A 23959-nucleotide genomic window follows, 5' to 3' on the forward strand; every position below is an offset into this window, starting at 1 on the left:
GATATTTTTGATGTATTTTTGAATTTGGTTTGCTAATATTTTGTTGAGTATTTTTGCATCTATGTTCATCCAGAATATTGGTCTGTAATTTTCTTTTTTTTGGTGTCTTTCCTGGTTCTGGTATTAGAGTGATGCTGGCCTCATAGAATGAGTTTGGAAGTAAACCCTTCTCTTCTACTTTTTGGAAAACTTTAAGGAGGATTGGTGTTAGGTCTTCACTAAATGTTTGATAAAATACAGTGGTGAAGCTATCTGGTACAGGGGTTTTGTTCTTAGGTAGTTTTTTTATTACCAATTCAGTTTTTTTGCTGGCAATTGGTCTGTTCAGATTTTCTGTTCCTGGGTCAGCCTTAAAAGGTTGTATTTTTCTAGAAAGTTATCCATTTCTTCTAGGTTATCCAGTTTGTTAGCATATAATTTTTCATAGTATTGTCTAATAATTCTTTTATTTCTGTGTTATCCGTAGTGATTTTTCCATTCTCATTTCTGATTCTGTTTATGTATGTAGACTCTCTTTTTCTTGATAAGTCTGGCTAGGGGTTTGTCTATTTTGTTAATTATCTCAAAGAACCAGCTCCTGCTTTCATTGATTCTTTCTATTGTTTTATTCTTCTCGATTTTATTTATTTCTGCTCTGAACTTTATTATGACTCTCCTTCTACTGACTTTGGGCCTCGTTTGTTCTTCTTTTTCTAGTTTCATTCATTGTGAGTTTAGACTGTTCATATGGCATTGTTCTTTTTTCCTGAGGTAAGCCTGTATTGCAATATATTTCCCTCTTAGTACGGCCTTCGCTGTATCCCACAGATTTTTGTGGTGTTGAATTATTGTTGTCATTTGTCTCCGTATATTGCTTGATCTCTGTTTTAATTTGGTCATTGATCCATTGATTATTTAGGAGTATGTTGTTAAGCCTCCATGTGTTTGTGGGATTTTTTTGTTTTCTTTGCACAGTTTATTTCTAGTTTCATAACTTTGTTGTCTGAGAAGCTGTTTCGTAACAATTTCAATCTTTTTGAATTTACTGAGGCTCTTTCTGTGGCCTAGTATTTGATCTATTCTTTAAAATGTGCACTTGAGAAGAATGTGCATCCTGCTGCTTTTGGGTGGAGTGTTCTGTAGATTTCTGTAGATGTCTGTTAGATCCATCTGTTCTAATTTGTTGTTCAGTGCCTCTGTCTCCTTAATTATTTTTTGTCTGGTTGATCTGTCCTTTGGAGTGAGTGATGTGTTGAAGTCACCTGAAATGAATGCATTGCATTGTATCTCTCCCTTTAATTCTGTTAGTATTTGTTTCACATATGTAGGTACTCCTGTGTTGAGTGCATAGATATTTATAATGGGTATATCCTCTTGTTGGACTGACCCCTTTATCACTGTGTAATATCCTTCTTTGTCTCTTGTTACTTTCCTTGTTTTGAAGTCTATTTTGTCTGATACAGGTACTGCAACTCCTGTTTTTTTCTCCCTGTTAGTTGCATGAAACTTTATCTGTGTATGTCTTTGGGTTTGAAGTGAATCTCTTGTAGGCAGCATATAGACTGGTCTTGTTTTTTATCCATTCAGTGGCTATGTCTTTTGATTGGTGCATTCAGACCATTTACATTTAGGGTGATTATCAATAAATATGTACTTATTGCCATTGCAGGCTTTAGATCCATGGTTACCAAAGTTTCAATGGTAACTTTCTTACTGTCTAACAGTCTAATTTAACTCAGTATGCTATTCCAAAAACAATCTAAAGGTTCTTTTTTTTTATTCCTCCTTTTTCTTCCTTCTCCATTCTTTATATATTAGGTATCATATTCTGTACTCTTTGTCTATTCCTTGACTGACTTTGGGGGTAGTTGATTTGATTTTTCATCTGCTTAGTAATTAAGTACTTACTGTGGTTTTACTTCCTCTTGTGGAAGCTGTTTAGCCTTAGGAACACTTCCATGTATAGCAGTCCCTCCAAAATACACTTTAGAGGCGATTTGTGGGAGGTAAGTTCTCTCAGCTTTTGCTTATCTGGAAATTGTTTAATCCCTGCTTCAAATTTAAATGATAATCTTGCCAGATGTATTCGTGGTTCCAGGACCTTCTGCTTCATTGCTTTAAAAATATCATGACACTCCCTTCTGGCCTGTAAGGTTTCGGTTGAGAAGTCTGATGGTACCCTGATGGGTTTTCCTTTGTATGTGATCTTTTTTCTCTCTCTGGCTGCTTTTAATATTCGGTCCTTATCCTTGATCTTTGCCATTTGAATTATTATATGTCTTGGTGTTGTGTTCCTTGGGTCCCTTGTGTTGGGAGATTAGATTTGTGCACCTCCATGGCCTGAGAGACTATCTCCTTCCCACCCAGACTGGGGAAGTGTTCAGCAATTACCTCCTCAAAGACGCTTTCTATCCTTTTATCACTATCTTCTTCTGGTATTCCTATAATGCGAATATTGTTCTGTTTGAATTGGTCACACAGTTCTCTCAATTTTCTTTCCTTCCTAGAGATCCTTTTTTCTGTCTGTGCTTCAGCTTCTTTTTATTTCTGTTTCATTTACTCTCTCCTCTACTTCATGTAATCTACTTTTAAATCCCTCCATTGTATATTTCATTTCAGATACTGTATTCTTGAACATTTATATCTCCTTCCTGAATTCCTTCCTTAGTTCTTGAATCTTTTTCTGTAGCTCCTTGAGCATTTTTATGATTTTTATTTTGAAATATCTTTCAGGAAGATTGATGAGTTCAGTTTAATTGGGTCCTCTTTCTGGTGTTTGTGGGATTTTGGTTTGAACCTGGTTCCTTTAGATGTTTCGTATTTGTAGGTGGTGCTCTCTGGTGCCCAGAAGCTCTACTCTCTGGAGCTGCTCAACCCCTGGAGTGATGGTGGAGGTCATAGGGGAGCAGCGCTGGTGCCTATTGGGAGGAAAGAGCTCTTTCTTGCTTCCCGGCTGCAGTGCCTGTGACCACTGCCAGGGCCAGTGATGTAAGCATGCAGGGAGAAGCTTCTATGCTTGTAGCTGTCATTAGCAGGGCCACCCTCTGGCTGGCCTGGTGCAGTAGTGGGGCGGCTGGTTTTTGAGCTGGTGCTGGCCTGGAGGAAGACACAGCAGGCTGCATATCTCAGTTAAGGCCTCATAGCTCATAGCCAGCCAGTGGGATGGAGCACCTGAAGCTCCTGAAAGTTCCCAAGCTGCTGGGAAGAGTGTGCCTGGACAATTTTATCCACCTGTCATTTCTCCTGAGCAGCAAGCTCTGTGCATCCTTGCCCCTTTAGCAGCCCTTTTGCTGTTAGAAAGACTCTCAGACTGCCCGCCTTTCTATTGTCCCAGAGTGGCTGGATGTGGATCTGTTTTCTATAAGTGGCTGGAATCTCAGTCTCTCTGGATATTCTGCCTGTCTTAGCTTTCCAATCCCACTAATCTCCAGAGCACCATGCAATGTAGGTTCGTGCTCCCAGAGCAGATCATCAGGGCTGGGTGTTCAGCAGTCTTAGGCTTCTACCTGTTCCCTGCTTGGTTCTCTTCCTCCCTCTGGTGAGCTGGCATGGGGTCCCTTCAGATCATGGCTTTGGTACTTTACCCTTTTTCTTGAAGTCTGCTGGTTTCCCCAGGTGTAGACAGTCTGCCTCAGCCTCTTTCCTATTGATTTTTCAGGATTTGATGTATTTGCTATATTTTCATATTATATATGGTTCTGGAAGGAGGTTTCTGTTTCACCGCTCACACTGCCATCTTTAGTTCTCCAACTCTGTGTCTTTTCTATCCTTTATTTGTCTTACTGACTTCATATAAAATATTTTCAGTTCCTTTAGCCTTTTTGTCTATGGCATTTTGAAACCCAATTCACCCTGGAAGTTTCCTTTGTACATGCTTTAGTTTGTTAGTATTTTTCGAATATTGCATTCAGGGCCGAACATACACTTCATATTTGGTTTGATTAATAGAATAGAAATTATGGGGGAAAGGGAGAAGTAGATTTCACTAAAGTAATTCAGCTAATCAGGAAACAAATAAACAAGCAAATAACAATAATAAGTTCTCAGGGAGAAGAGGTGGACCAGTACCCAGAGCTGTTACAATATGTCATCTAAATGCCCAATTTCCAACAAAAAATTATAAGACATGCAGAGGAAGAGGAAATAATCATTCATTCACTGGGGGGAGGAATATCAAGCAATAGGAACTGCCTTGGAGTGTGATCAGATGTCATATTTAACAGAAAGACTTCAAAGTAGCCATTATAATTATGCTTAAAGAACTGAAGGAAACCATGATTAAAGAAGTAAGGAAAGTATGACAGTGATGTTGCATTAAATAGATAATATCAATAAAGAGGTAGAAATTATAGAGCAAAAGAACCAAATGGAAATTCTGGAATTGAAAAATACAACTGAAATAAAAAATTCATTGAAGTGGCAGAAGAAAGAGTTTGCAGAATTGAAGACAGATCAGTAGAGATTATGCAGTCCAAAGAACAGAGAGAAGAATGGAGAAAAATAAACAGCACCTTAGAAAACTGTGGGGCATTATTAAAGCACACCAACATATGTATTATGAGAGAACCAGAAGGAGAGAAGAAAGAGCAGAAAAAGTATTTGAATAAATAATGGCTAAAAAGTTAAAAGGGAAACTGATCACTTCAGTTTCCCCACAGATTACTGTTTGGATGATGTTTGGGTGGGGGAGCTCCACGACTTCACTGGCCTTTCCTTCTCTAATAGTTCTAATTCTATAGGTCTGGCAGTCATTGTTGCTAACGGTATCTTTCCATTAATATACAGACTCAGGATCCAGGAGGATAACCTTAGTTTGGGGCAGGGGCCCAGCTTGATCTAGGAGGAGGCAGACTCTGTTAGAAACTCCACATATTGTATTACCTCCCAGAAGTGCCCCCTCTGACCTATAGACTGCAGTAGTGTCCTGGATTACCAAACAGCAGACACCTGGAAAATGGGGGAGAATCTGGGATTTGTTAATGTTTTAAGGAAGGGAGAGAAAGAAAAGTTTTAGGGAAGTTTTTAAAGTAATTCACAATTAGAACTTTATTAAATTGATTTTAACCCAGACCAAGTCTGCATAATGTTTTCTATAGTTTCCAAGTTTAAATGTTTTCATTTTTTTCCCCTTACATTTATTTACTTTATTCTGGCTTTTGGTTAATATTTATTTGATAAACATTATTTTCAGGCTTTTTTCCTCTCTTATAATATATTACTTTTAAATTCTCTTTTTTGTATTTCTTAGCTTTTTTTAAATTGTTGTTGTTCTTTTTCTAACCTTTTGATTCTTCTCCCCAAAGTCTGGCATGAATGCTTTTTTTGCCATATTACTATATTCTAAAGTCTATGGTTGTTCTGTATGTCATAGGGTCCATATGTTAAATACTATGTCCTGCTTTTACTTTTTTTTGATTTCTAATATTTTATCATGTATATATATAAACAAATGGTGTAACTAGCCCGTATGTACCCATTACCCAGCTACAGCAACTGTATCAAAGTCTTGCCTTTCTTGTTTTCTCTGTACCTCTACCCACTCCCCACTCATCCTCTTGATAATTTGTTTCTAAGGATTTTTTTCTTTTAAATTTAAGGAAAACTTGCACATATTGAAATTCACAAATCTTTGCTATACTGTTTCAACAGATATATTTGTATAAATCACATTCTGTTTTAACATATAGATTTTACTCTTACTCAGGTATGGCAAGGCCAACAAACAGATCAGGAGAAAACTGCCATTGAGAAGATTGTTATAGATCCCAAGAGAAGGGAGCACACCACACCACTAGGGGGCCATGGGGAAGTGCCAGTGTTGGTCAGGAGGCAAAGGAGGAGAAAATGTGGGCAAGAGCCTTTGTTGTGATTTCCCCAGAAGAGAACTAGAGAGGCAAAGTAAACAGGTTAAGAATTGAATACTTTAATCAGGCTCTGGGACACAGGACTGTCTTTAGTTGTCTGATAACTGACCCTGGGGTGATTTGGGCAGGGAAATCGTGGCCTTGAGAGTGAGAGCACCAAAGAGGAGGTAGTTAGGGGTGTGGGCTCTGGTTTCGGGGGTTTGCTTCTGAAAGGGCACTCTTGCAAGTGAGTTCTTTGCTATGTTTAGGAATTAGGTAGCCTTGGAGGCCCAGTCCTCAGGGGTCACAAGGCCCAAAGATGTCAAAGTATCAGAGGTACAGAATAAAAATACATGATTAATACATAACCCTATCACAATGTAGAACATTTCCGTATCTCCAGGAAGTCCCTTTGTGTCCCTCCTTCCCAGTCAATCTCTGCCCCTCCTCCAGGCAACCACTGTTCTGATTTTTTTCACTTTACGTTAGTTTGGTTTGTTCTAGAACTTTAAATAAACAAGATTATATAACACAACTCATGTTCAGCTTTGCTTAGGACAATGTCATATGTCATACATATATATGGCATATCTCCATAGTTTGTTCCTTTTTATTGCTATCTAGTAGTCATTGAACATACCACAATTTGTTTATCTATTCATTTGCTGATGGACATTAGCTTGTTTCCATTTTTTGGTTATTTTAAATAAAGCTACTACAAACATTCATCTTTTTGACATATGTTTTCATTTCTCTTGAGTAAATAGTAGGAGTGGAATTACCAGGTCAAAGATTAAGTGCATATTTAACTTTAAGAAACTGCCAGTTTTCTAAAGTAGTTGTACCAGTACTTCGCACAAGCAGTATATGAGAATTTTGATTGCTCCTAAACTAATCCTCACCAATATTTAATGTTTTTATAATCTTTTAAATTTTATGCCTTTTGTTAATTACTTTTTAAAAAGTCACAGAACCCTAAATTTAATACAATTTTCTCAGTTTCTTTGACCTCCATTTTTAGGATAAATATTTGGTTGATCAGCTAAAATACTATTTTCCATCTACATAATTTGTCAATTGCCTGAAAATGCCACTCTATTCAGCTGGCATTCCACAAGTCAAATAGATTTCCCAATGTCTCTCTTTCACACACACACACACTCACCCCTACCTGCCGCTCCACGATCTTACAGATACTTACTGCTTTTTTTTCTCCTATGTATTATACTAAATATTGTGAAGCATTTTATGAAGATAGTAAGCACACTATCTGTTTTCAAGATGGGGAATGGAAATACATGCCAATAAGTAAAATACATAAAGTAGAATGTGATGCATGCTCCAAAAGAAGTAAAAAGGAAGTACCATTTTCAGGCCTTGGAGCCTTGGACACACCGGCTTTTGACAGGTGGTAATGGTAACGAAGCACCTGACTGGTGAAAAGCAAAGTGTGTATTTGTACCATACAATTGGTCTCATTCAGTCATGATTTAGTAATAAATTATGTGCATTTAAATGGAACTGACCTGAAATTTCTCTCCTATGTTCCAAAACCCATTTCTCCAGCTCTTTGGGACATCATTGAATGACTGTACCTTCTGAGATTTGTCTTTGGCTCAGAGCACAGGCACTGTGGTATTGAGATGCGTTTGAGGTTTAGAGTCTGAGTTCCCATCTTGAATCCTCATGGTGACTGTTCTCACGCTCTGTTACCTTTCTCTTGGCTCTTCTATTTCTTCTTCACTGAATTTTTTCATTCCACCTACACATGTATTCAAATCTCCTTCTTCCACCCCATTACAGGGGAGAAATAATTATTTCTCAAGCCAATTACATCTGTTAAGCTGTCATCCTGTGCTTTTCTCCTTTGACTACAGTGGTATTCACTTACTGCTTCTGTCTCTTAACATCACCAGTTATTTACGGTCTTGCAGTCTGAATTTTGCCTTCAACTGCTCCTCTGAAACTGTTTTATATAAGGGGCCAACAACCAGTCAATAAATTTGATACTCTTGTTTTTTCCTTTTCCGTGCAGATTGTCCTATCTACAGGCATGGTTAGCCTTTCTTCTTCTTGATGGCCACTCCTGCCTAGGCTTTGGTGGCTCTTGCCTCTTCTGGTTCTGTCTTCCCTGAGTTCATCGTCCCCCTAAAGGTAGTTTATATACCATGGATTTGCCCTTGGCCCACTTCTGTCCTTGGTCATCTCACCCAGACTGCACTTCAGGTGCAGACGGCATCTGTTTCTCCAGCTCTCCTACTTACTCTTCCATTCTTCAGGTGCTTGTTACCTCACATTCACCTCAAGTTTAATATATTTAAAGGGTCCCCATTCTTGATCAAACCTGAATTTCTTCCATTGGTTCTGATAGCACCTTTACCTTTCCCATCATCCACACTTAAAACCTTGGCATTTTTCTTTGATTCTTTTTTCCCTTTTGTTTCTCACATGTAATTAGTTGTCAAGTCTCATAGTTTTAACCTGTGTAGTCTCCCTCACCTCTTTCTTCTTCTGCATTTCTGCTGTCACTTTCATAATTCAGGCCCTCGTTTCAGTCCGTCTTTCGCAGTGACTCCTTCCTGAGCTCCCTGGTGTAGAATTGTAGCAGGTGCGTGGGCTTTGCAGGCAGACAGAGCCCAGTGCTGACTTTGAAGATGGCACTTACTACTTGTCTAACCTGCAGCAAACTTTTTAACCTCAACAAACAGAAAAGAAAATTTAGAGAGAAGTTAGTCATGCCTATCTCAGAAAGTGCCCCATTTTGAAGGACAAATGGGACAAGTTTGTACCCAATGAAGAGGCAGTGAGAAAATATTTCTCTCTCCTTTTAATCTCTTTATAACCCTTTAAAAGATTAATATTCTTTAAGCATAGCTTAATCACATCAGTTTCTTATTCTTCAGTATTTGCTCATAATTTTTAGTCTCGTATTTCAGACCATTAATTTGCTTTCTGATCTTATTTCTTTCTACTTTTCATAAACATCCTTTTGAGCCAAACAAAACCAAATGCCCAATATCAAAGTGGTTAAAAGCATGAGTTCTAGAGTCAGGCTACCAGGATTTAAATCTCATCTACTTAACTCTGGGCAAATTACTTTAATTCCCCTTAACCTTGGTTTCCTGTTTGAAAAAAACAGATAATTATAGTGCCAGCTGCAGGGGTTCCTGGACAGATGAAATGAGATCATGTATACAAAGCACTTGGCACCTGACACATTGCCTGGCACATTGAGATGAGCCACTGTTGTAGGATTAGTGGAGGTAACAGTGTTGTAGGTGTGTTGATACTGTTCAGTGCTGCTTCTCCTTCCATTCCATGCTCATATTCTTTTCTCTGCATGGAAAGCAGTTCTTTCTATTTGCACTTGTCTAGATTTTAACCATCTGTAGAGATACTCCTTTTTTCCTCTTACCACTCCTACGTCACCACCTTTCCCCTAGTTATCTTTCCTCTTCACATTCCTTAACTCTTTTAATTTAGAATGCTTATTACTTTCATATGCTATCAGTCTGCCCATTTCCCTCTGAGAGCAGATTGTGTTATTCATTTTTTGTATCTTCTAGAGTATAGCATCTTATACAGAGTCATGCCAAAAAGTATTTGCTGAATAAATATATTTAACTTCCTATAACCAACAGCCCTTTGGTTCCAGGGGATTTCCTCTTACTTCCATAAGAACTTTTGTAAACTCTCCGTTAATCATTTTTACATAAAAAAATTTTAATTTTGCCATAAAAATGCCATTTTGGGGCTCAAGGAGACTGATTAAAGAAAAGACATTGTAGCAGAAGACAATAATAGCAAAAATAAAACAAAAGAAAAATTGGCCAGCTGACACTGCTTTGGATTTGGCAAAATTACTTTTCTTTTTTTACATTGTCTCTCACTTATTATTGTTCCAAATTGATTCTGTACCTAATAGTGCCTATCATGGTGCCAGATTACACGTGAAGTAAGCATTTATGGATACCAATGTATATAAAATTGGTTTTACTGACATAAAAAAATACCATATATAACATAATACATTAAAATGTGATTAAATATATCATTGGGTTTGTGAAAGTGAGAAGTTGTACCTAAGGAGTGTCATCCTCATACTGGTGCAGATGGAGTTTCCTCTAGGTACCCATTCCCGCAGGCCCTGGGGGGAGGAGCTGGGGAATCTCCACTTGAGGATTTCTTTCCCACGGTCGTTTGGCCCAGCGCCAGCAGGGCCCTCAGTGTAGTGCATGCCTTGTCCTTGTTAAAGGAGGCTTGTTTTGCTTTCAGACCTTTTAAAATATTTCTGGTCATTTTGAAATAATTTATAAGTGATATACTATCCTTATAAATAGAATGCTTCAAGGCCAAGAGGCAAATGTTAAAAACTTAAATTTATATAGGTGTTTATTTCTTAAACAGATGTTACATATTAAAATGGTAGTATTTTCCCATTCATGAATGGCCATACTTCAAATTGTAAAAAGCTAAGATTTTTTTTTAGTTCTAATAAGGAACATTATTTGGATTTTTTTTTTTGTAAGGTAAACTTATTTTGTATACTTTAGAAATATGATTTATATAACCTATTCAGTTGTCAAGTAGTTTTAAGCCTGAGACCCATATAAGGGATTTATTTTTTTATTAGAGGCCAGTTCTTCCTTACTACTAAGAGTGTGTGGGGAAGGATGAAGGAGGAAATGAAAAATGTGACTGATTGGTAGGCCAGTTGGATAAGATTTTTAAATTTTGAGTTTTTTCTCTACTGATAGAAAATTTTGTAACAGTACTATATAAAGACATTTAATTTTTTTTTCATATCGAAATCTCAAGGAAATTGATTGAGAAACCAAGCCATCAGCTTGGACACAGAAGAAAAAATTTAAGAAAATGCTATTCCATATTAGCATTTCCTGCTGAGCTTGAAGAATAAATTGTGTTTGTGATATGTGGGGTTTTGTGTTTTTACGAACTGTTTAGGGAAGCTTTTTTGCTGGCGTGGCTGGATATAAGTTGCAGAAATTTAGGCCTGCCCTTATATTAATGTTCCACCTCATTAACTTCATTGTTAGGGTTTTTACACTTCAGTGATTTAAATAAAATGATCTAAATGTAGTTTTGTGGTCCTCTCTTTCTCTCTGTCTCCCTTTTGAGGTCTAGATGATTATGTACTTAGTTTTCTGTTTTCACTTAGACTGTATTGTTAATTCTATTAAGCACAAGATGATGATGAAGGGAAGCTATTGTATAACTAAATGTCTCATGCTGCTGAAGCCCTGACAGATGAGGGAATGTGAAGATACACTGGTCACTTCTTTAACTAGTATTTTATTCTTTGTACCTTTAAGCAGTCTTCAGAGACCAGGAACTTCATAGCTAAAAGAATCCATTCTATTGTGGAGCTCAGATTGGTGATTATAAATGAGCTTTCATGTATGTCTCATGGTATTTATAGCCCTGGAACCCAAATAAGGGAGACCTTTGCTTAAAAAGTAAGCTATATTTGTCCTTAAAAATGTTTTCTAATCACTTTCATAAAAAGTAGGAATTATGCAGTGAATAGTCAAGCAAAGTCACCTTAGCAAATATTTGCAGTTACTTGCAAATGGTAGATATATTTAGGCAGTAAAGTTTTTCTACATGATTTACTGCCAGGTGTCAGCACTCCTTAGTACCCCCAAATGCATGCTAGATGCTTTTGTTAAAAATGTAGAGAAAAAACAGTTAATGGAACATGAATTCAGGGGAATGAGCTGTCATATCAGACATTTTGCATTTAAAAAATATTTAATTGCTAAGATACTAAATAATTTTATGAAGATCAACCTATATTTGACCCATCTAAATTGAGCAGTGAATTTCATTTTATATAAGTTTAGATATTGACATGAGGTATTGGTGTTCATTTCTAACCATTTCTTTTATTTTCCAGCTCACCAGCGATTGGAACCAGCAACTCTATCAGGCATTGTGGCATTTATTCTTAGTCTTTTATGTGGAGCTCTGAATTTAATTCGAGGTTTTCATGCCATAGAAAGTCTCCTGCAGGTACTGTGCTATTTTTGCAGTTTCAGGTACTGTGCCTATTGATTTTGCTCATTACATAATTGATTTGAATTGATTTGGGTGTTAGTACAACTTACAATGCATGCTCAGATTCTGTATTCTTTATACCTGCCCTAGTCTCCCCTTCCTCTAAAAACACTGATTTCTAGTTGGCTTCTTTGACTCAATTAGCATGTACTTATTTACTCTCTACCCTGCAGAAGGCACTGTGTCTAAGTGCTCTGGGAACACCAAAATTTTTATGACATGGGCTCTGCAGTCTCAGAGCCTAGAGTTGAGCTGACGAGGTGAAGAAATCCACACATAATTGCCAAGTGCACAGAGTTTGGGAGAGGAGAGGTCAGTGTGAGTGAGGATAGGAAGAGGAGGCTCTTGGGGGGTGCAGGTAGCAGGACCTGGAAGGATCTGAGTGGACAGAGGGGAGTGGAAGGAATAAGAGGGCATTCATGTGCCAGCTTTTCTCTGACCTCTGTGTATTCCTATGTAGTTATCTGCTCTTTTTCCTTCTGTTGGTAGCCGCTTGTGAAACCACTGATTTCTTCAGATATTGCCAAGTATTTTGTTTTCTACTGGAATTTCTTCCAGAGACTGCAGCTGTAAGAATATACTAACTTTTTCTCTTTCTCCAAAAATTTTTTTACTTCCACATTGTAAATTAGTTCTCTTTTTTTGGTTAGCATTAAGCTCAGCATACCATTTTAAAAAACCCATTTAGCACACCTTACATTCTGTTTAAAACTCTATTAGTTTGGGGAACACTCAGAGAGTACATCTCAGCTGTATGAAGCCAGTAGCAGAGGAACATCATAGGTTTCAGGCAGCTGAGCTGTCCCTTGAGAGGTTGGAGGTTGTTTCTCACGACTTCCCAATTCCTCTTCCAAATATCCTGGGCCAACAGGTAAAGCCCTCTTCCCTTTCAGGCACAGGACAGCTGGCTGCTGTCTCTTGGTATTTCTGCCCTTGTTCCCTGGCCAGGTGAGCTTTGTTCCAGCAGTAGTTCAATTTTGAGCCAGTTAGACAACCTGTCAAAAAAAAAGAAAGGCAGTTTGGAGACTGCTGATTGAAAAAGCTAATATATAAGATACCCTTTTGCCTTTTTAAAAAAAAAACTCAGTGTATTGGAAAGAACAGTAGTGTAGGTGCATGAAGAGTTGGTTTTCATTTGTGGAAGAAGGAGAGAGAGGGTTGGCTCTAGCTCTAGCTACTGACCAGCTCCTTGACCTTGAATAGCTCACCTTACTTTCTGGTCCTGTTTCATTGCTTTTAAAATGAAGAAGGGTGGCTTTGATGAATATTTTTTGAAATATGGGACACATTTTACTTACCTCTGGTTACACAACAGATGACTTTAGGTGGTGGAGGGGCGAACATTTTTAATTTTTAGAATTATGTATTAATGTATATTAATGTGTAGTATCTAAGTTTGGTAAGGGATGCTAGTTTCTATTAATGATAGAGTATAAAATTTTATTTTTAAAATAATTAATAAACTGAAATTTATTACATAAATAATGGTGTAATTAGTATTTAGAGTTGGTAAAATTTTTTAAGGTGGTATTATAAAGTTGAAATTCTGTCGTTAAAAAGTTCTCTGGGTATTAGAAACTAGCAAATTAATAAGTAAGGTGAAGGAGGTAGCCTGGTTAGAGACAAGTTTTATGCCACAGCACCTTACCATCCATCACTCAGAAGGCTGAGCGTAAGTTGTGGAACTTGGGCTCAGACCACATTATTTTTAAGTTAAAATTCAGATAAGGCTGCATATCTGAAGGAAATCATTTCTTTCAGGCGTTCAGATAGCCTGTCCCTCTTCTTCTTAAACTGATTCTTTCCTTCTCCCTCCTGGGATTAGCAACTTCAAAACTAAGGAAAGTATATAAGCTACAGTTTTTCATGCTTTTGAGCTACCATACATGGCTAATGCCTGCCTTGATTCCTAAATGTTTCATGTTCTCTCTCTGATCAGTATTCTTAGCCTCATTGTAGTTGTGTTTTAGGTTTCAGAAGAACAATAATCTGATTAATCTAATTACCATTTTCATGTAACTGACTGAATAGCTCAGATATTTCTTAGCCTATTTATATTTTAAAAGGTAGCCTTACAGACTAATACCTCTGATGAACATAGATGCACAAATCCTCAACAAAATACAGTAAATTGAATCCAATAATGTATAAAAAGAATTATACACCACAACCAAGTGGGGTTTATTCCATCACAATAGGCTCAAGAAGAAGAATCATATGATCATATAAGTAGATGCAGAAAAAGCATCTGACAAAATCCAACTCCTGTTTATAAACTCACAGCAAACTAAGAATAAATAGGAACTTTCTTAACTGGATAAAGAATAATCTACAAAAACCCTATAGCTATCATCATGATGAGAAATTAGATGCTTTTCTTCTTAAGAGTGGGAACAAGACAAGGATGTTGCCTCTTTCCATTCTAGTTCAACATTATCCTTCAAAACCTAGTTAATGCAAGACAAGAAATGAAAACAAAAGATATACAGATTGGGAAGGATGAAATACAACTGTCTTTATTCACAGATGGTATGACTGTCTATGTAGAAGATCCCAAAGAATTGACAAAACTCCTTGAACTCATAAATTATTATAGCAAGGTCACAGGATCCTAAGTTAATACAAAAACATCAACTGCTTGCCTGTATATCAGCACAGAACAACTGAACTTAAAATAATACCATTTATATTGGCACCCCCAAAATGAGGTACTTAAAAATAAATCTAACAAAATATATACAAGATCTATATGAGGAAGACTATAAAACTGATGTGTCAAAGATCTAAATAAATGAAGACATCTAAATGTAAAACACAAAACAAAATGTAAAACCCCTGGGTAGGAAGATTCAATATTGTTAACATGTTAGCTCTTTCCAAATTGATCTATAGACTCAACATAATCCCAATAAAAATTCCAGAAAGTTTTTTTTAGATATTGGTGAAGTCATCTAACGTTTATATAGAACGACAAAAGACCTAGAAAAGCCAACAAAATACTGTAGAAAAAGTCAGAGGACTTACACTACCAACTTCAAGACTTAGTATTGTTATAATAAGTAAGACAGTGTAGTATTAGCAAGACAATAGACAAACAGATCAGTGGAATAGAATAGAGAGCTCAGAAATATATTCGCACAAATATAGTCAACTGATTTTTGACAATGGAGCAAAAGCAGTTCAGTGGAGAAAGGATATTCTTTTCAACAAATGCTGCTGGAACAGCTGGACATCCACATGCAAAAAAATGAATCTAGACATACAGGTCTTACATCTCTCACAAAAAGTTTAACTAAAAATGGATCATAGACCTAAATGTAAAACACAAAACTATAAAACTCATAAGATAACTGGAGAAAACCTAGGTGACCTTGAGTTTGGTGGTGAATATTTGCATACAACACCAAAAGCATGATCCATGAAAGAAAAAATTGGTTACGTTGGACTTAATTTAAAAATTTCTGCTCTGCAGAGGACATTGTTGTGAGAATGAAAAGATTAGCCACAGACTAGGAAAAAATACTTGCAAAACACTTCTGACAAAGGGCTGATATCTAAAACATATAAAAAAAACAAAAAAACAGAACAAAACTCTTTAAACTTAAGAAAGCAAACAGCCCAACTAAAAATTGGGCATAAGAACCAAACAGATACTTCACCAAAGTCAATATACAGGTGGTAAATAAGCACATAAAAAGATGTTCAACATCATATGCCATTGGGGAATTGCAAATTAAAACAATAAGATACCAGTCAACATCTATTAGAATGGCAAAATCCAAAAAAATAGACAATACCAAATATCGATGAGAATATGTAACCGTAGGAACTCTTCATTCTTGGCTGGTGGGAGTGCAGAATAGCGCAGTCACCTTGGAGGACAGTTTGGCTGTTTCTCATGAAGCTACACATAGCCTTACCATACACTCTGGCATATTTACCCAAATGGTAGAAGATTTATGTCCACACACAAACCACATGAACGTTCATATCAGCCTTCTTCATAATTTCAAAAAACTAGAAGCAGCTAAGGTTTCCTTCAAAAAGTGAATTCATAAACTGTGGTAATCCACACAATGGAATATTATTCAGTAATAAAAAGTAATGAGCTATCAAGCCACAAAAAGGTATGGCTAGATCTTAAATGCATATTGCTTAATGAAAGAAGCTGTCTGAAAAACAACATACTGTATGATTCCAACTATATGATGTTCTGGAAAAGTCACAACCACACAGAGTAAGTGAAAAGATGAGTGGTTGCCTGGGGTTCGGCAGGAGGGATAAAGGGATGAATGGTTGGAGGAGCATGGGTTTTTAGGGTAATGAAACTATTCTGTATGTTGTAATGGTGGTTATGTCATTATCCATTCATCAAAACTCATAGAATTAGCAAATGTATCACATTAATGCAAGATAATAATAGGAAACTGTGAGCAGGGGAAAGAGCAGGCAATGGGAACTCTCTGTACTGTCTGCTTACACCACACACACACACACATCTGCATTAAAACAAAGCCCAGAAAAGGGGAGCCTTAGGTATGGCTCCACCTTGCTGTTAAAATACAGCCTGTTCTACCTAGCCAGCCCTTAGGAAATGGGGGATCAGGTTTTCTGTTCTTATGGAGGGGCTGAGCCTTCCCCTTGACACAGCCCAGGGGGTACCTCAGAGCTCTAGCCAGAATGGAGCCTGGGTTTTGGAATCTGATTCATGTTTCAAGTCCGGATGTACAATTTTGTGCCTTCTAACAACAGTGGCCGTTTTGAGAAAACCAGTGAAACATGGACAGACCAGATCCTCTGACCTCGCACCCAACAGTCCCCCTCAGCTCAGCCCCAACTTCCCTTACCAGTGATGGCCTAGGTAAATAACAGTCTATCTTAATTTGCATAAAAAAACTCTGGAAAGAAAAGCTAATGAGTGTGGTAAGCCCTAGACAGATGGGAAGCAGGATGAGACTGAGACTTCACAGTACATTCTTCTTATATATTATTTTTGCTTTTTGAAGAATATTAATATATTATTCAGACTTTAATAAAAATGAATATTAATTAGCACCTGTTATGTAAGCAGGGGAAAAAATAGCTTTTGTTAATGCAGCATAATAGGTACATTTTCAAGTAACAAAAGTTTCAGGCAGAGCAAAGGTAAATATTTTTGTGTGGGCAAGGGGAGTCTGAGCATTTTCCCTGGGGTTTTGTGGCTTTTTCTTGCCTCTTAGATTCCACAGCTTCACTAGAAGTGTCAAGGTTTTTTACTTGTTTTAAACAGTCCTTAAAACTGGTGTTAGGGTGTGAAAAAAGCAAGGGGCAACTTAGGAGTAGGGAAAAGGTTTCAGTGGTCTTTTTTTATTAGTAGATCATTTATAATTTGGGGGCTCTCTGGATGCTTGTGTCTTTGAAGATGTGTCTTTTTGATGGTTAATACAGAATTTTTTCTTTTTCACTGTTGTCGTAGACTGAATTTACACCAACAGTGTTTCTTACTTACTTGATCCAGGGAACTGTAAATGGTCCCTGTGGGATTGTTAGCTGGAAACTGGGGACACTGGTTATGTTGTTACCGTAGTGTCGTCCTAAAGTCTTTGTTCTGTCCTAGTCCACCTGATGTATTCCATGTGCTCACCAATAGTTGAAGTTCCTAAAACAGTGCTGTTGAGAGAGGAGCAAGGAAATTAAGAGTGCAAACTGGGGGGAGGGGGGAATGCGGTCCACAGGTAGTTACCCATACATGGTTTTAAAAGATTTCCCAGCAAATTCTGATCCTCTCACCTAAAAGAGAATCACTCCTTTTGGAAATTCACTGGACCCAAAGTAGAGATTACCATTGCTGTAGTGATTGGAGATATTACATCTATATAGAGGCAAATATGTGGTTAAGTGACTGGTGCTTAGAAATGCACAGCTGCCCTGTCTTGTTATGACAATAATGAGAGAGCACTATGTAGCATTTCCCTAAGATTCTGTGTCCTAAAAGACAGAACACACAATAGGCAAACAAAAGGAAAAAATGGAATGTCAGAATGCAGAGGTCACTGTGATAAATTTAGAGTTTTAAGCAGAGTGGGATTAGGGGTGCAAACTAAATTAATTTCAACAAGTACATCCTTTATAGCTCGAATTAGCCTGAAAAATGCACAAAATTTGGAACGTGAGGTCTCTTACTTTTGGCTTTATCTCATTATAGTTTATCACTGTTCATAACTTGAATTGGATAAAAGACCCTGTTTATTCTTAGTAAAGCCATTAAATTTAAGACATATTCTTAGCCTTCTTCTGGTTCATCATTGTGTTTTGTGTTAGGAATAATCTTTAGAGTCACTGTAGATAATTTTTGATTAGTAAAAGTAGAACTTTTTGAGGTAGTCTGCTGTGTAGACATGAGTACAAATTCCAGGACATGGGACTTAAACCTTTATCTGTTTTGAAGTTACCTGTGTAGAGCTATTCAGATCATGGTAGTGATAGATGAGGCAGAAAGGCAATACACAGATTGAGTGGCCTCAACATTTCCTTAACACTTGATTTAAGAGCAAAGGATTTATTTGGGGATCATATTTTTAGATCTGGCTGAAAATATGTAGTGTATTTCCTGAATGTGAGCAATACTAATTTAAAGTTTACTTTTTAAGGCCATGAATTTTAAATACTTTTTTCAAATGCTAAAACTGATTACCACATTTATCTTCTAGTGTGTAATGTGGTGCCCGAGGCACATTTAAATTTGAGAAATCTCATGAATCAACATTCCTGTATATCTGACACTGAAGATTCAGCTCAACTTGGTTTCTTCTAGATTAACAACTGCCTCTTAGGATGATAACAAGGAATTTATTAAAATTCCTATCACTGAAGTTTTTCTTTGGTAAAAGTTCAAACTAGGGAGGTTTAGGATGAGTATAGTTTTTTTTAAGTTGATTGTGATTTGTTGTTTTCAGTAATGTGTAAATTAGATTATTTTCACTCATTCCTAACTTTGTTCTGAGTTTAGAGATGTTAATAGGTTTATTGTGAATTGGCACCTCATGAATGCATAAGCTTTTATCACAGTGGGTTTATATACCTGTGTTCCTTTAAGGATGAACCTTGAAACAATGCTGTTAATTGGGCTCATGCCAACCAAGAAGTAATTTGCATGTGGTACAGTTTTTAGGAAAAAAACAGTATTCTAATACAGCAGTAGAAATGCTGGCTGGCCTGGAAGTCAGGACACCTGAGTCCCATCTGGCAGTAACTAACTTTGTGACCTTGAATGGGTGACTTTACCTTTTAGATCTTTTTCTTCTTCTACAAAATGAAGGTTTTAGATTACATAGACTCAAGGACCACTTCAGTACTAACATTCCAGGACTATCTGATTCTAAAATTGTGATGGCCACTATAAAGCAGAAATAAGCCACTTGCTTTTATTCCTTGAGTTTTTATTTCCCACAGATTTGTTCTTACCTTTTGAGGAAATAACATACCTATTAAAGGTCAGAGTAAGTATTTATTTACTTCATGGCATATGCTAAGATGCAGTGCTTACTTTCTTTCCAAAAAAACAAAAGTATTTTTCCTGATTCTATGCTCATTGTTAGAGAATTAGGGGAAAATACATAAAGAAGAAAATAAAAACCATCCACAATTTTCTCTGTGTTTTACATATATACATATATACACACACAAACATATACATACATCCATTATATAATTTTGTGCCCATTTTTTCACTGACGATTAAAAAGTGAATATTTTTCAGTTGTTAAAACATTTCAGTAGTATCATCCTAATACACTGTGTGGCTATTTTATGAACCCTCTACTTCTTCATCCTCACCTTAAAAATATTTTCTCCCTTTATTTGTTAGTTTTCAAAGCAGTATGTTGGTATCCTAGCATCCCCCAAAGGTGAATATGACATTAAAAAAATTTTTTTTTGCACTCCTTACCTCTGCTCCCTACTTCTCTGCCTTCATCCCTCTGCCTCCTCCCCCTACTTCTGTCCCCTCTCTAAACCTCTGTCCCATCTTCCCCCAGCCTCTAGCTAGTTCCTCACCTACATTTCATCTGCTTTCTCTCTACTACCTCTTCTCTCAGCTCATAAACATAGCCTGACCATTGAGAAGACAAAAAAAAACAAAAACTAATGTATGTTTTCCCTTCTAATTTTTTGAAAGAGTAGACTGTTTGTTGTCCCTCCTCCCTTACTTCTATTCTTTACGTCTACTGTGATCTTTTCTGCCCTCATAATTCTTTCAAACATGACCATTAAGCTCACTAGCATCCTTCTGATTGCCAAATACTGCAGCCACTCTTGAGGCCTTGTCTTATGTGCCCTGTCTGCCTCATCTCATATACTCTTCCTTTAAAAAATAACTCATTCTTTAATTTTTAAAATTATGTTTATTTTAGAAAACTTAAAAGCAAATGAAATAGGTCACTATTAATAGTTTGATGTGTTACCTTATTCTTCTTGACATTTTCACCTCCCTTCATTTTCCATGAAACAGTTTCCTCCTGTTGTATTTTTTGGTTTCTATTCCTCCCTTTATTTAGTAAACTTTCTTCTTCCATCTGTCCTTTAAATAGTTGCACTGTCCAGTGTTCTGGCCTTGACTTTATATTCTTCTAACTTTATACTTTCTCCTTGAATATTTTCATAATGGCCTTTTTGAAAAAAGTTAGTACTTGTACATATGCTCATCCATACACATGCATACACACATTAAAATGTGCACATGGTAAATTTCAAGGCCTGTAATTATCACCATAAGTAATTATCTTCCCTTTTCTTCTCCCTATGGTCAACCACTGGGTATCCTTGAGGAGACATTATGTGTATATACCAGTACATACATGTTTATATAGTTACCTATGTATACATTTTTTGCAAGTTATTTATTTATTACAGAATCAAGGATATTCATTCTTATAAAGATTTCACATGAGCAACATGGTGGTTATTACATTCCCATATTATCAAATACCCCCCCACACCCCATCTGTCCATCAGTGTAGTAAGATGCCACAGAGTCACTACTTGCCTTCTCTGTGCTATACTGCCTTCCTTGTGACCCTGCTACATTATGTGTGCTAATCATAATGCCCCTCAATCCCTTTCTCCTTCCCCCCCACCCCCCCCATCCCTTTCCCTTTGGTAACTGCTAGTCCCTTCTTGGAGTCTGTGAGTCTGCTGCTATTTTGTTTCTTCAGTTTTGCTTCCTCGTTATACTCCACAAATGAGGGAAATCATTTAGCACTTGTCTTTCTCTGCCTGGCTTACTTCACTGAGCATAATACCCTCTAGTTCCATCCATGTTGTTGCAAATGGTGGGATTTGTTTTCTTCTTATGGCTGAATAGTATTCCATTGTGTATATGTACCATGCCTTCTCTATCCATTCATCTACTGATGGACACTAAGGTTGCTTCCATATCTTGGCTATTGTAAATAATCTGTGATGAACAAAGAGTTGCATATGCCTTTTTGAATCTGGGATCTTGTTTTCCTTGGGTAGATTCCTAGGAGTGGAATTCCTGGGTTAAATAGTGTTTCTGTTTTTAGTTTTTTGAGGAACCTCCATATTGCTTTCCACAATGGTTGAACTAGCTTACATTCCCACCAGCAGTGTAAGAGGGTTCCTTTTTCTCCACATCCTTGCCAGCATTTGTTTTTCCTTGTCTTTTGAATGTTGGCCATCCTAACTGGTGTGAGGTGATAATTTTTTATTTGCATTTTTTATTTGTGGTTTTAATTTGCATTTCCCTGATAATTAGCTATGTGGAGCATCTTTTCATGTGTCTGTTGGCCATCTGAATTTCTTCTTTGGAGAACTGTCTGTTCAGATCCTCTGCCCATTTTTTAATTGCATTATTTGCTTTTTGGGTGTTGAGGCATGTGAGTTCTTTATATGTTTTAGATACTAACCCCTTATTAGATATGTCATTTATGAATATATTCTTCCATACTGTAGGATGCCTTTTTGTTCTACTGATGGTGCCCTTTGCTGTACAGAAGCTTTTTAGTTTGATGTAGTCCCATTTGTTCATTTTTGCTTTTGTTTCCCTTGCCTGAGGAGATGCATTCAGAAAAAAGTTGCTCATGTTTATATTGAAGAGATTTTCCCTATGTTTCTTCTAAGAGTTTTATGGTTTCATGACTTACATTCAGGTCTTCAGTCCGTTTTGAGTTTACTTTGTGTATGAAGTTGGACAATAATCCAGTTTCATTCTCTTACATGTAGCTGTCCAGTTTTGCCAACACCAGCTGTTGAAGAAGCTATCATTTCCCCATTGTATATCCATGGCTCCTTTATCATATATACTTGGGTTTATATCTGGGCTCTCTATTCTGTGAAATTGATCATGACCAGTACCAAATTGTATACTTGTGCCAGTACCAAATTGTCTTGATTACTGTGGCTTTGTAGTAGAGCTTGAAGTTGGGGAGCATAATCCCCCCAGCTTTATTCCTTCTCAGGATTGCTTTGGCTATTCAGGGTCTTTTGCAGTTCCATTTGAATTTTACAACTATTTGCTCAAATGCATTGAAGAATGCCATTGGTATTTTGATAGGGATTACACTGAATCTTTAGATTCCTTTAGTCAGGATGGCCATTTTGACCATATTAATTCTTCCTATCCATGAGCACGGGATGTATTTCCATTTATTGGTATCTTCTTTAATTTCCTTCATGAGTGTCTTGTAGTTTTCAGGGTATAGGCTTTCACTTCCTTGGTTAGGTTTATTCCTAGTATTTTATTCTTTTTGATGCAATTGTGAAAGGAATTGTTTTCTTGATTTCTCTTTCTTCTAGTTCATCGTTAGTACATAGGAATGCAACAGATTGCTGTGTATTAATTTTGTATCCTGCAACTTTGCTGAATTCAGTTATTAATTCCAGTAGTTTTTGGGTGTATTCTTTAGGGATTTTTATTTACAATATTATGTCTTCTGCAAAGAGTGACAGTTTAGCTTCTTCCTTAGCAATCTAGATGCCTTTTATTTCTTTGTGTTCTCTGATTGCCATGGCTAGGACCTCCAGTAGTATGTTGAATAAAAATGAGGAAAGTGGTCATCCTTGTCTTGTTTCCAATCTTAGAGGAAAAGCTTTCAGCTTTTCACTGTTAAGTGTGATGTTGGCTAGGGATTTGTCATACATAGCCTTTATTGTGTTGAGATACTTGCTCTCTATACCTGTTTTATTGAGAGCTTTTATCATGAATGGATGTTGAGTTTTGTCAAATGCTTTTTCAGCATCTGTGGAGATGATCATGTGGTTTTTGTCCTTTTTGTTGATATGGTGGATGATGTTGATGGATTTTTTAAATATTGTATCATCCTTGCATCCCTGGGATAAATCCTACTTGATCATGATGGATGATCTTTTTGATGTATTTTTGTTTTTTTAATTTTTTTAATTTTTATTATTTTGTAGATAATTATTTTTTATTGAAGGGTAGTTGACACACAGTATTACATTACATTAGTTTCAGGTGTACAACATAGTGATTCAACATTTATATACATGACAATTCTAGGTACCAGCTATCACCATACCAAGCTGTTACAATATCTTGACTATATTCATTATATCCCGGTTACTTATTATTTTACCATTGGAAGTGTATACTATTTTTTTTTTTTTTTTGTGAGGGCATCTCTCATATTTATTGATCAAATGGTTGTTAACAACAATAAAATTCTGTATGGGGGACTCAATGCTCAATGCACAATCATTAATCCACCCCAAGCCTAATTTTCGTCAGTCTCCAATCTTCTGAGGCATAACAAACAAGTTCTTACATGGAGAACAAATTCTTACATAGTGAATAAGTTCTTACATGGTGAACAGTACAAGGGCAGCCATCACAGAAACCTTCGGTTTTGCTCATGCATTATGAACTATAAACAGTCAGTTCAAATATGAATACTCATTTGATTTTTATACTTGATTTATATGTGGATACCACATTTCTCTCTTTATTATTATTATTTTTAATAAAATGCTGAAGTGGTAGGTAGATACAAGATAAAGGTAGAAAACATAGTTTAGTGTTGTAAGAGAGCAAATGTAGATGA

The 23959-nt window shown here is 36.7% G+C and overlaps 1 protein-coding gene across 6 annotated transcripts in view; it reads left to right on the forward strand.

Annotated features, from left to right (window-relative positions):
• Positions 1-23959, forward strand: part of SEC22A (SEC22 homolog A, vesicle trafficking protein) — a 68135-nt gene that overhangs the window by 21700 nt on the left and 22476 nt on the right. For 5 of the 6 annotated variants that reach the window (XM_057503326.1, XM_057503332.1, XM_057503324.1 and 2 more), the window contains exon 5: positions 11740-11855. In XM_057503326.1, the coding sequence (XP_057359309.1) occupies positions 11740-11855 (116 nt within the window). Of the gene's footprint in view, positions 1-11739; positions 11882-23959 lie in introns of all 6 variants that reach the window. The other variant, XM_057503342.1, reaches the window with a different exon arrangement.

Source organism: Manis pentadactyla, chromosome 1 (genome assembly GCF_030020395.1).
Source record: "Manis pentadactyla isolate mManPen7 chromosome 1, mManPen7.hap1, whole genome shotgun sequence".
NCBI classification, from domain to species: domain Eukaryota; kingdom Metazoa; phylum Chordata; class Mammalia; order Pholidota; family Manidae; genus Manis; species Manis pentadactyla.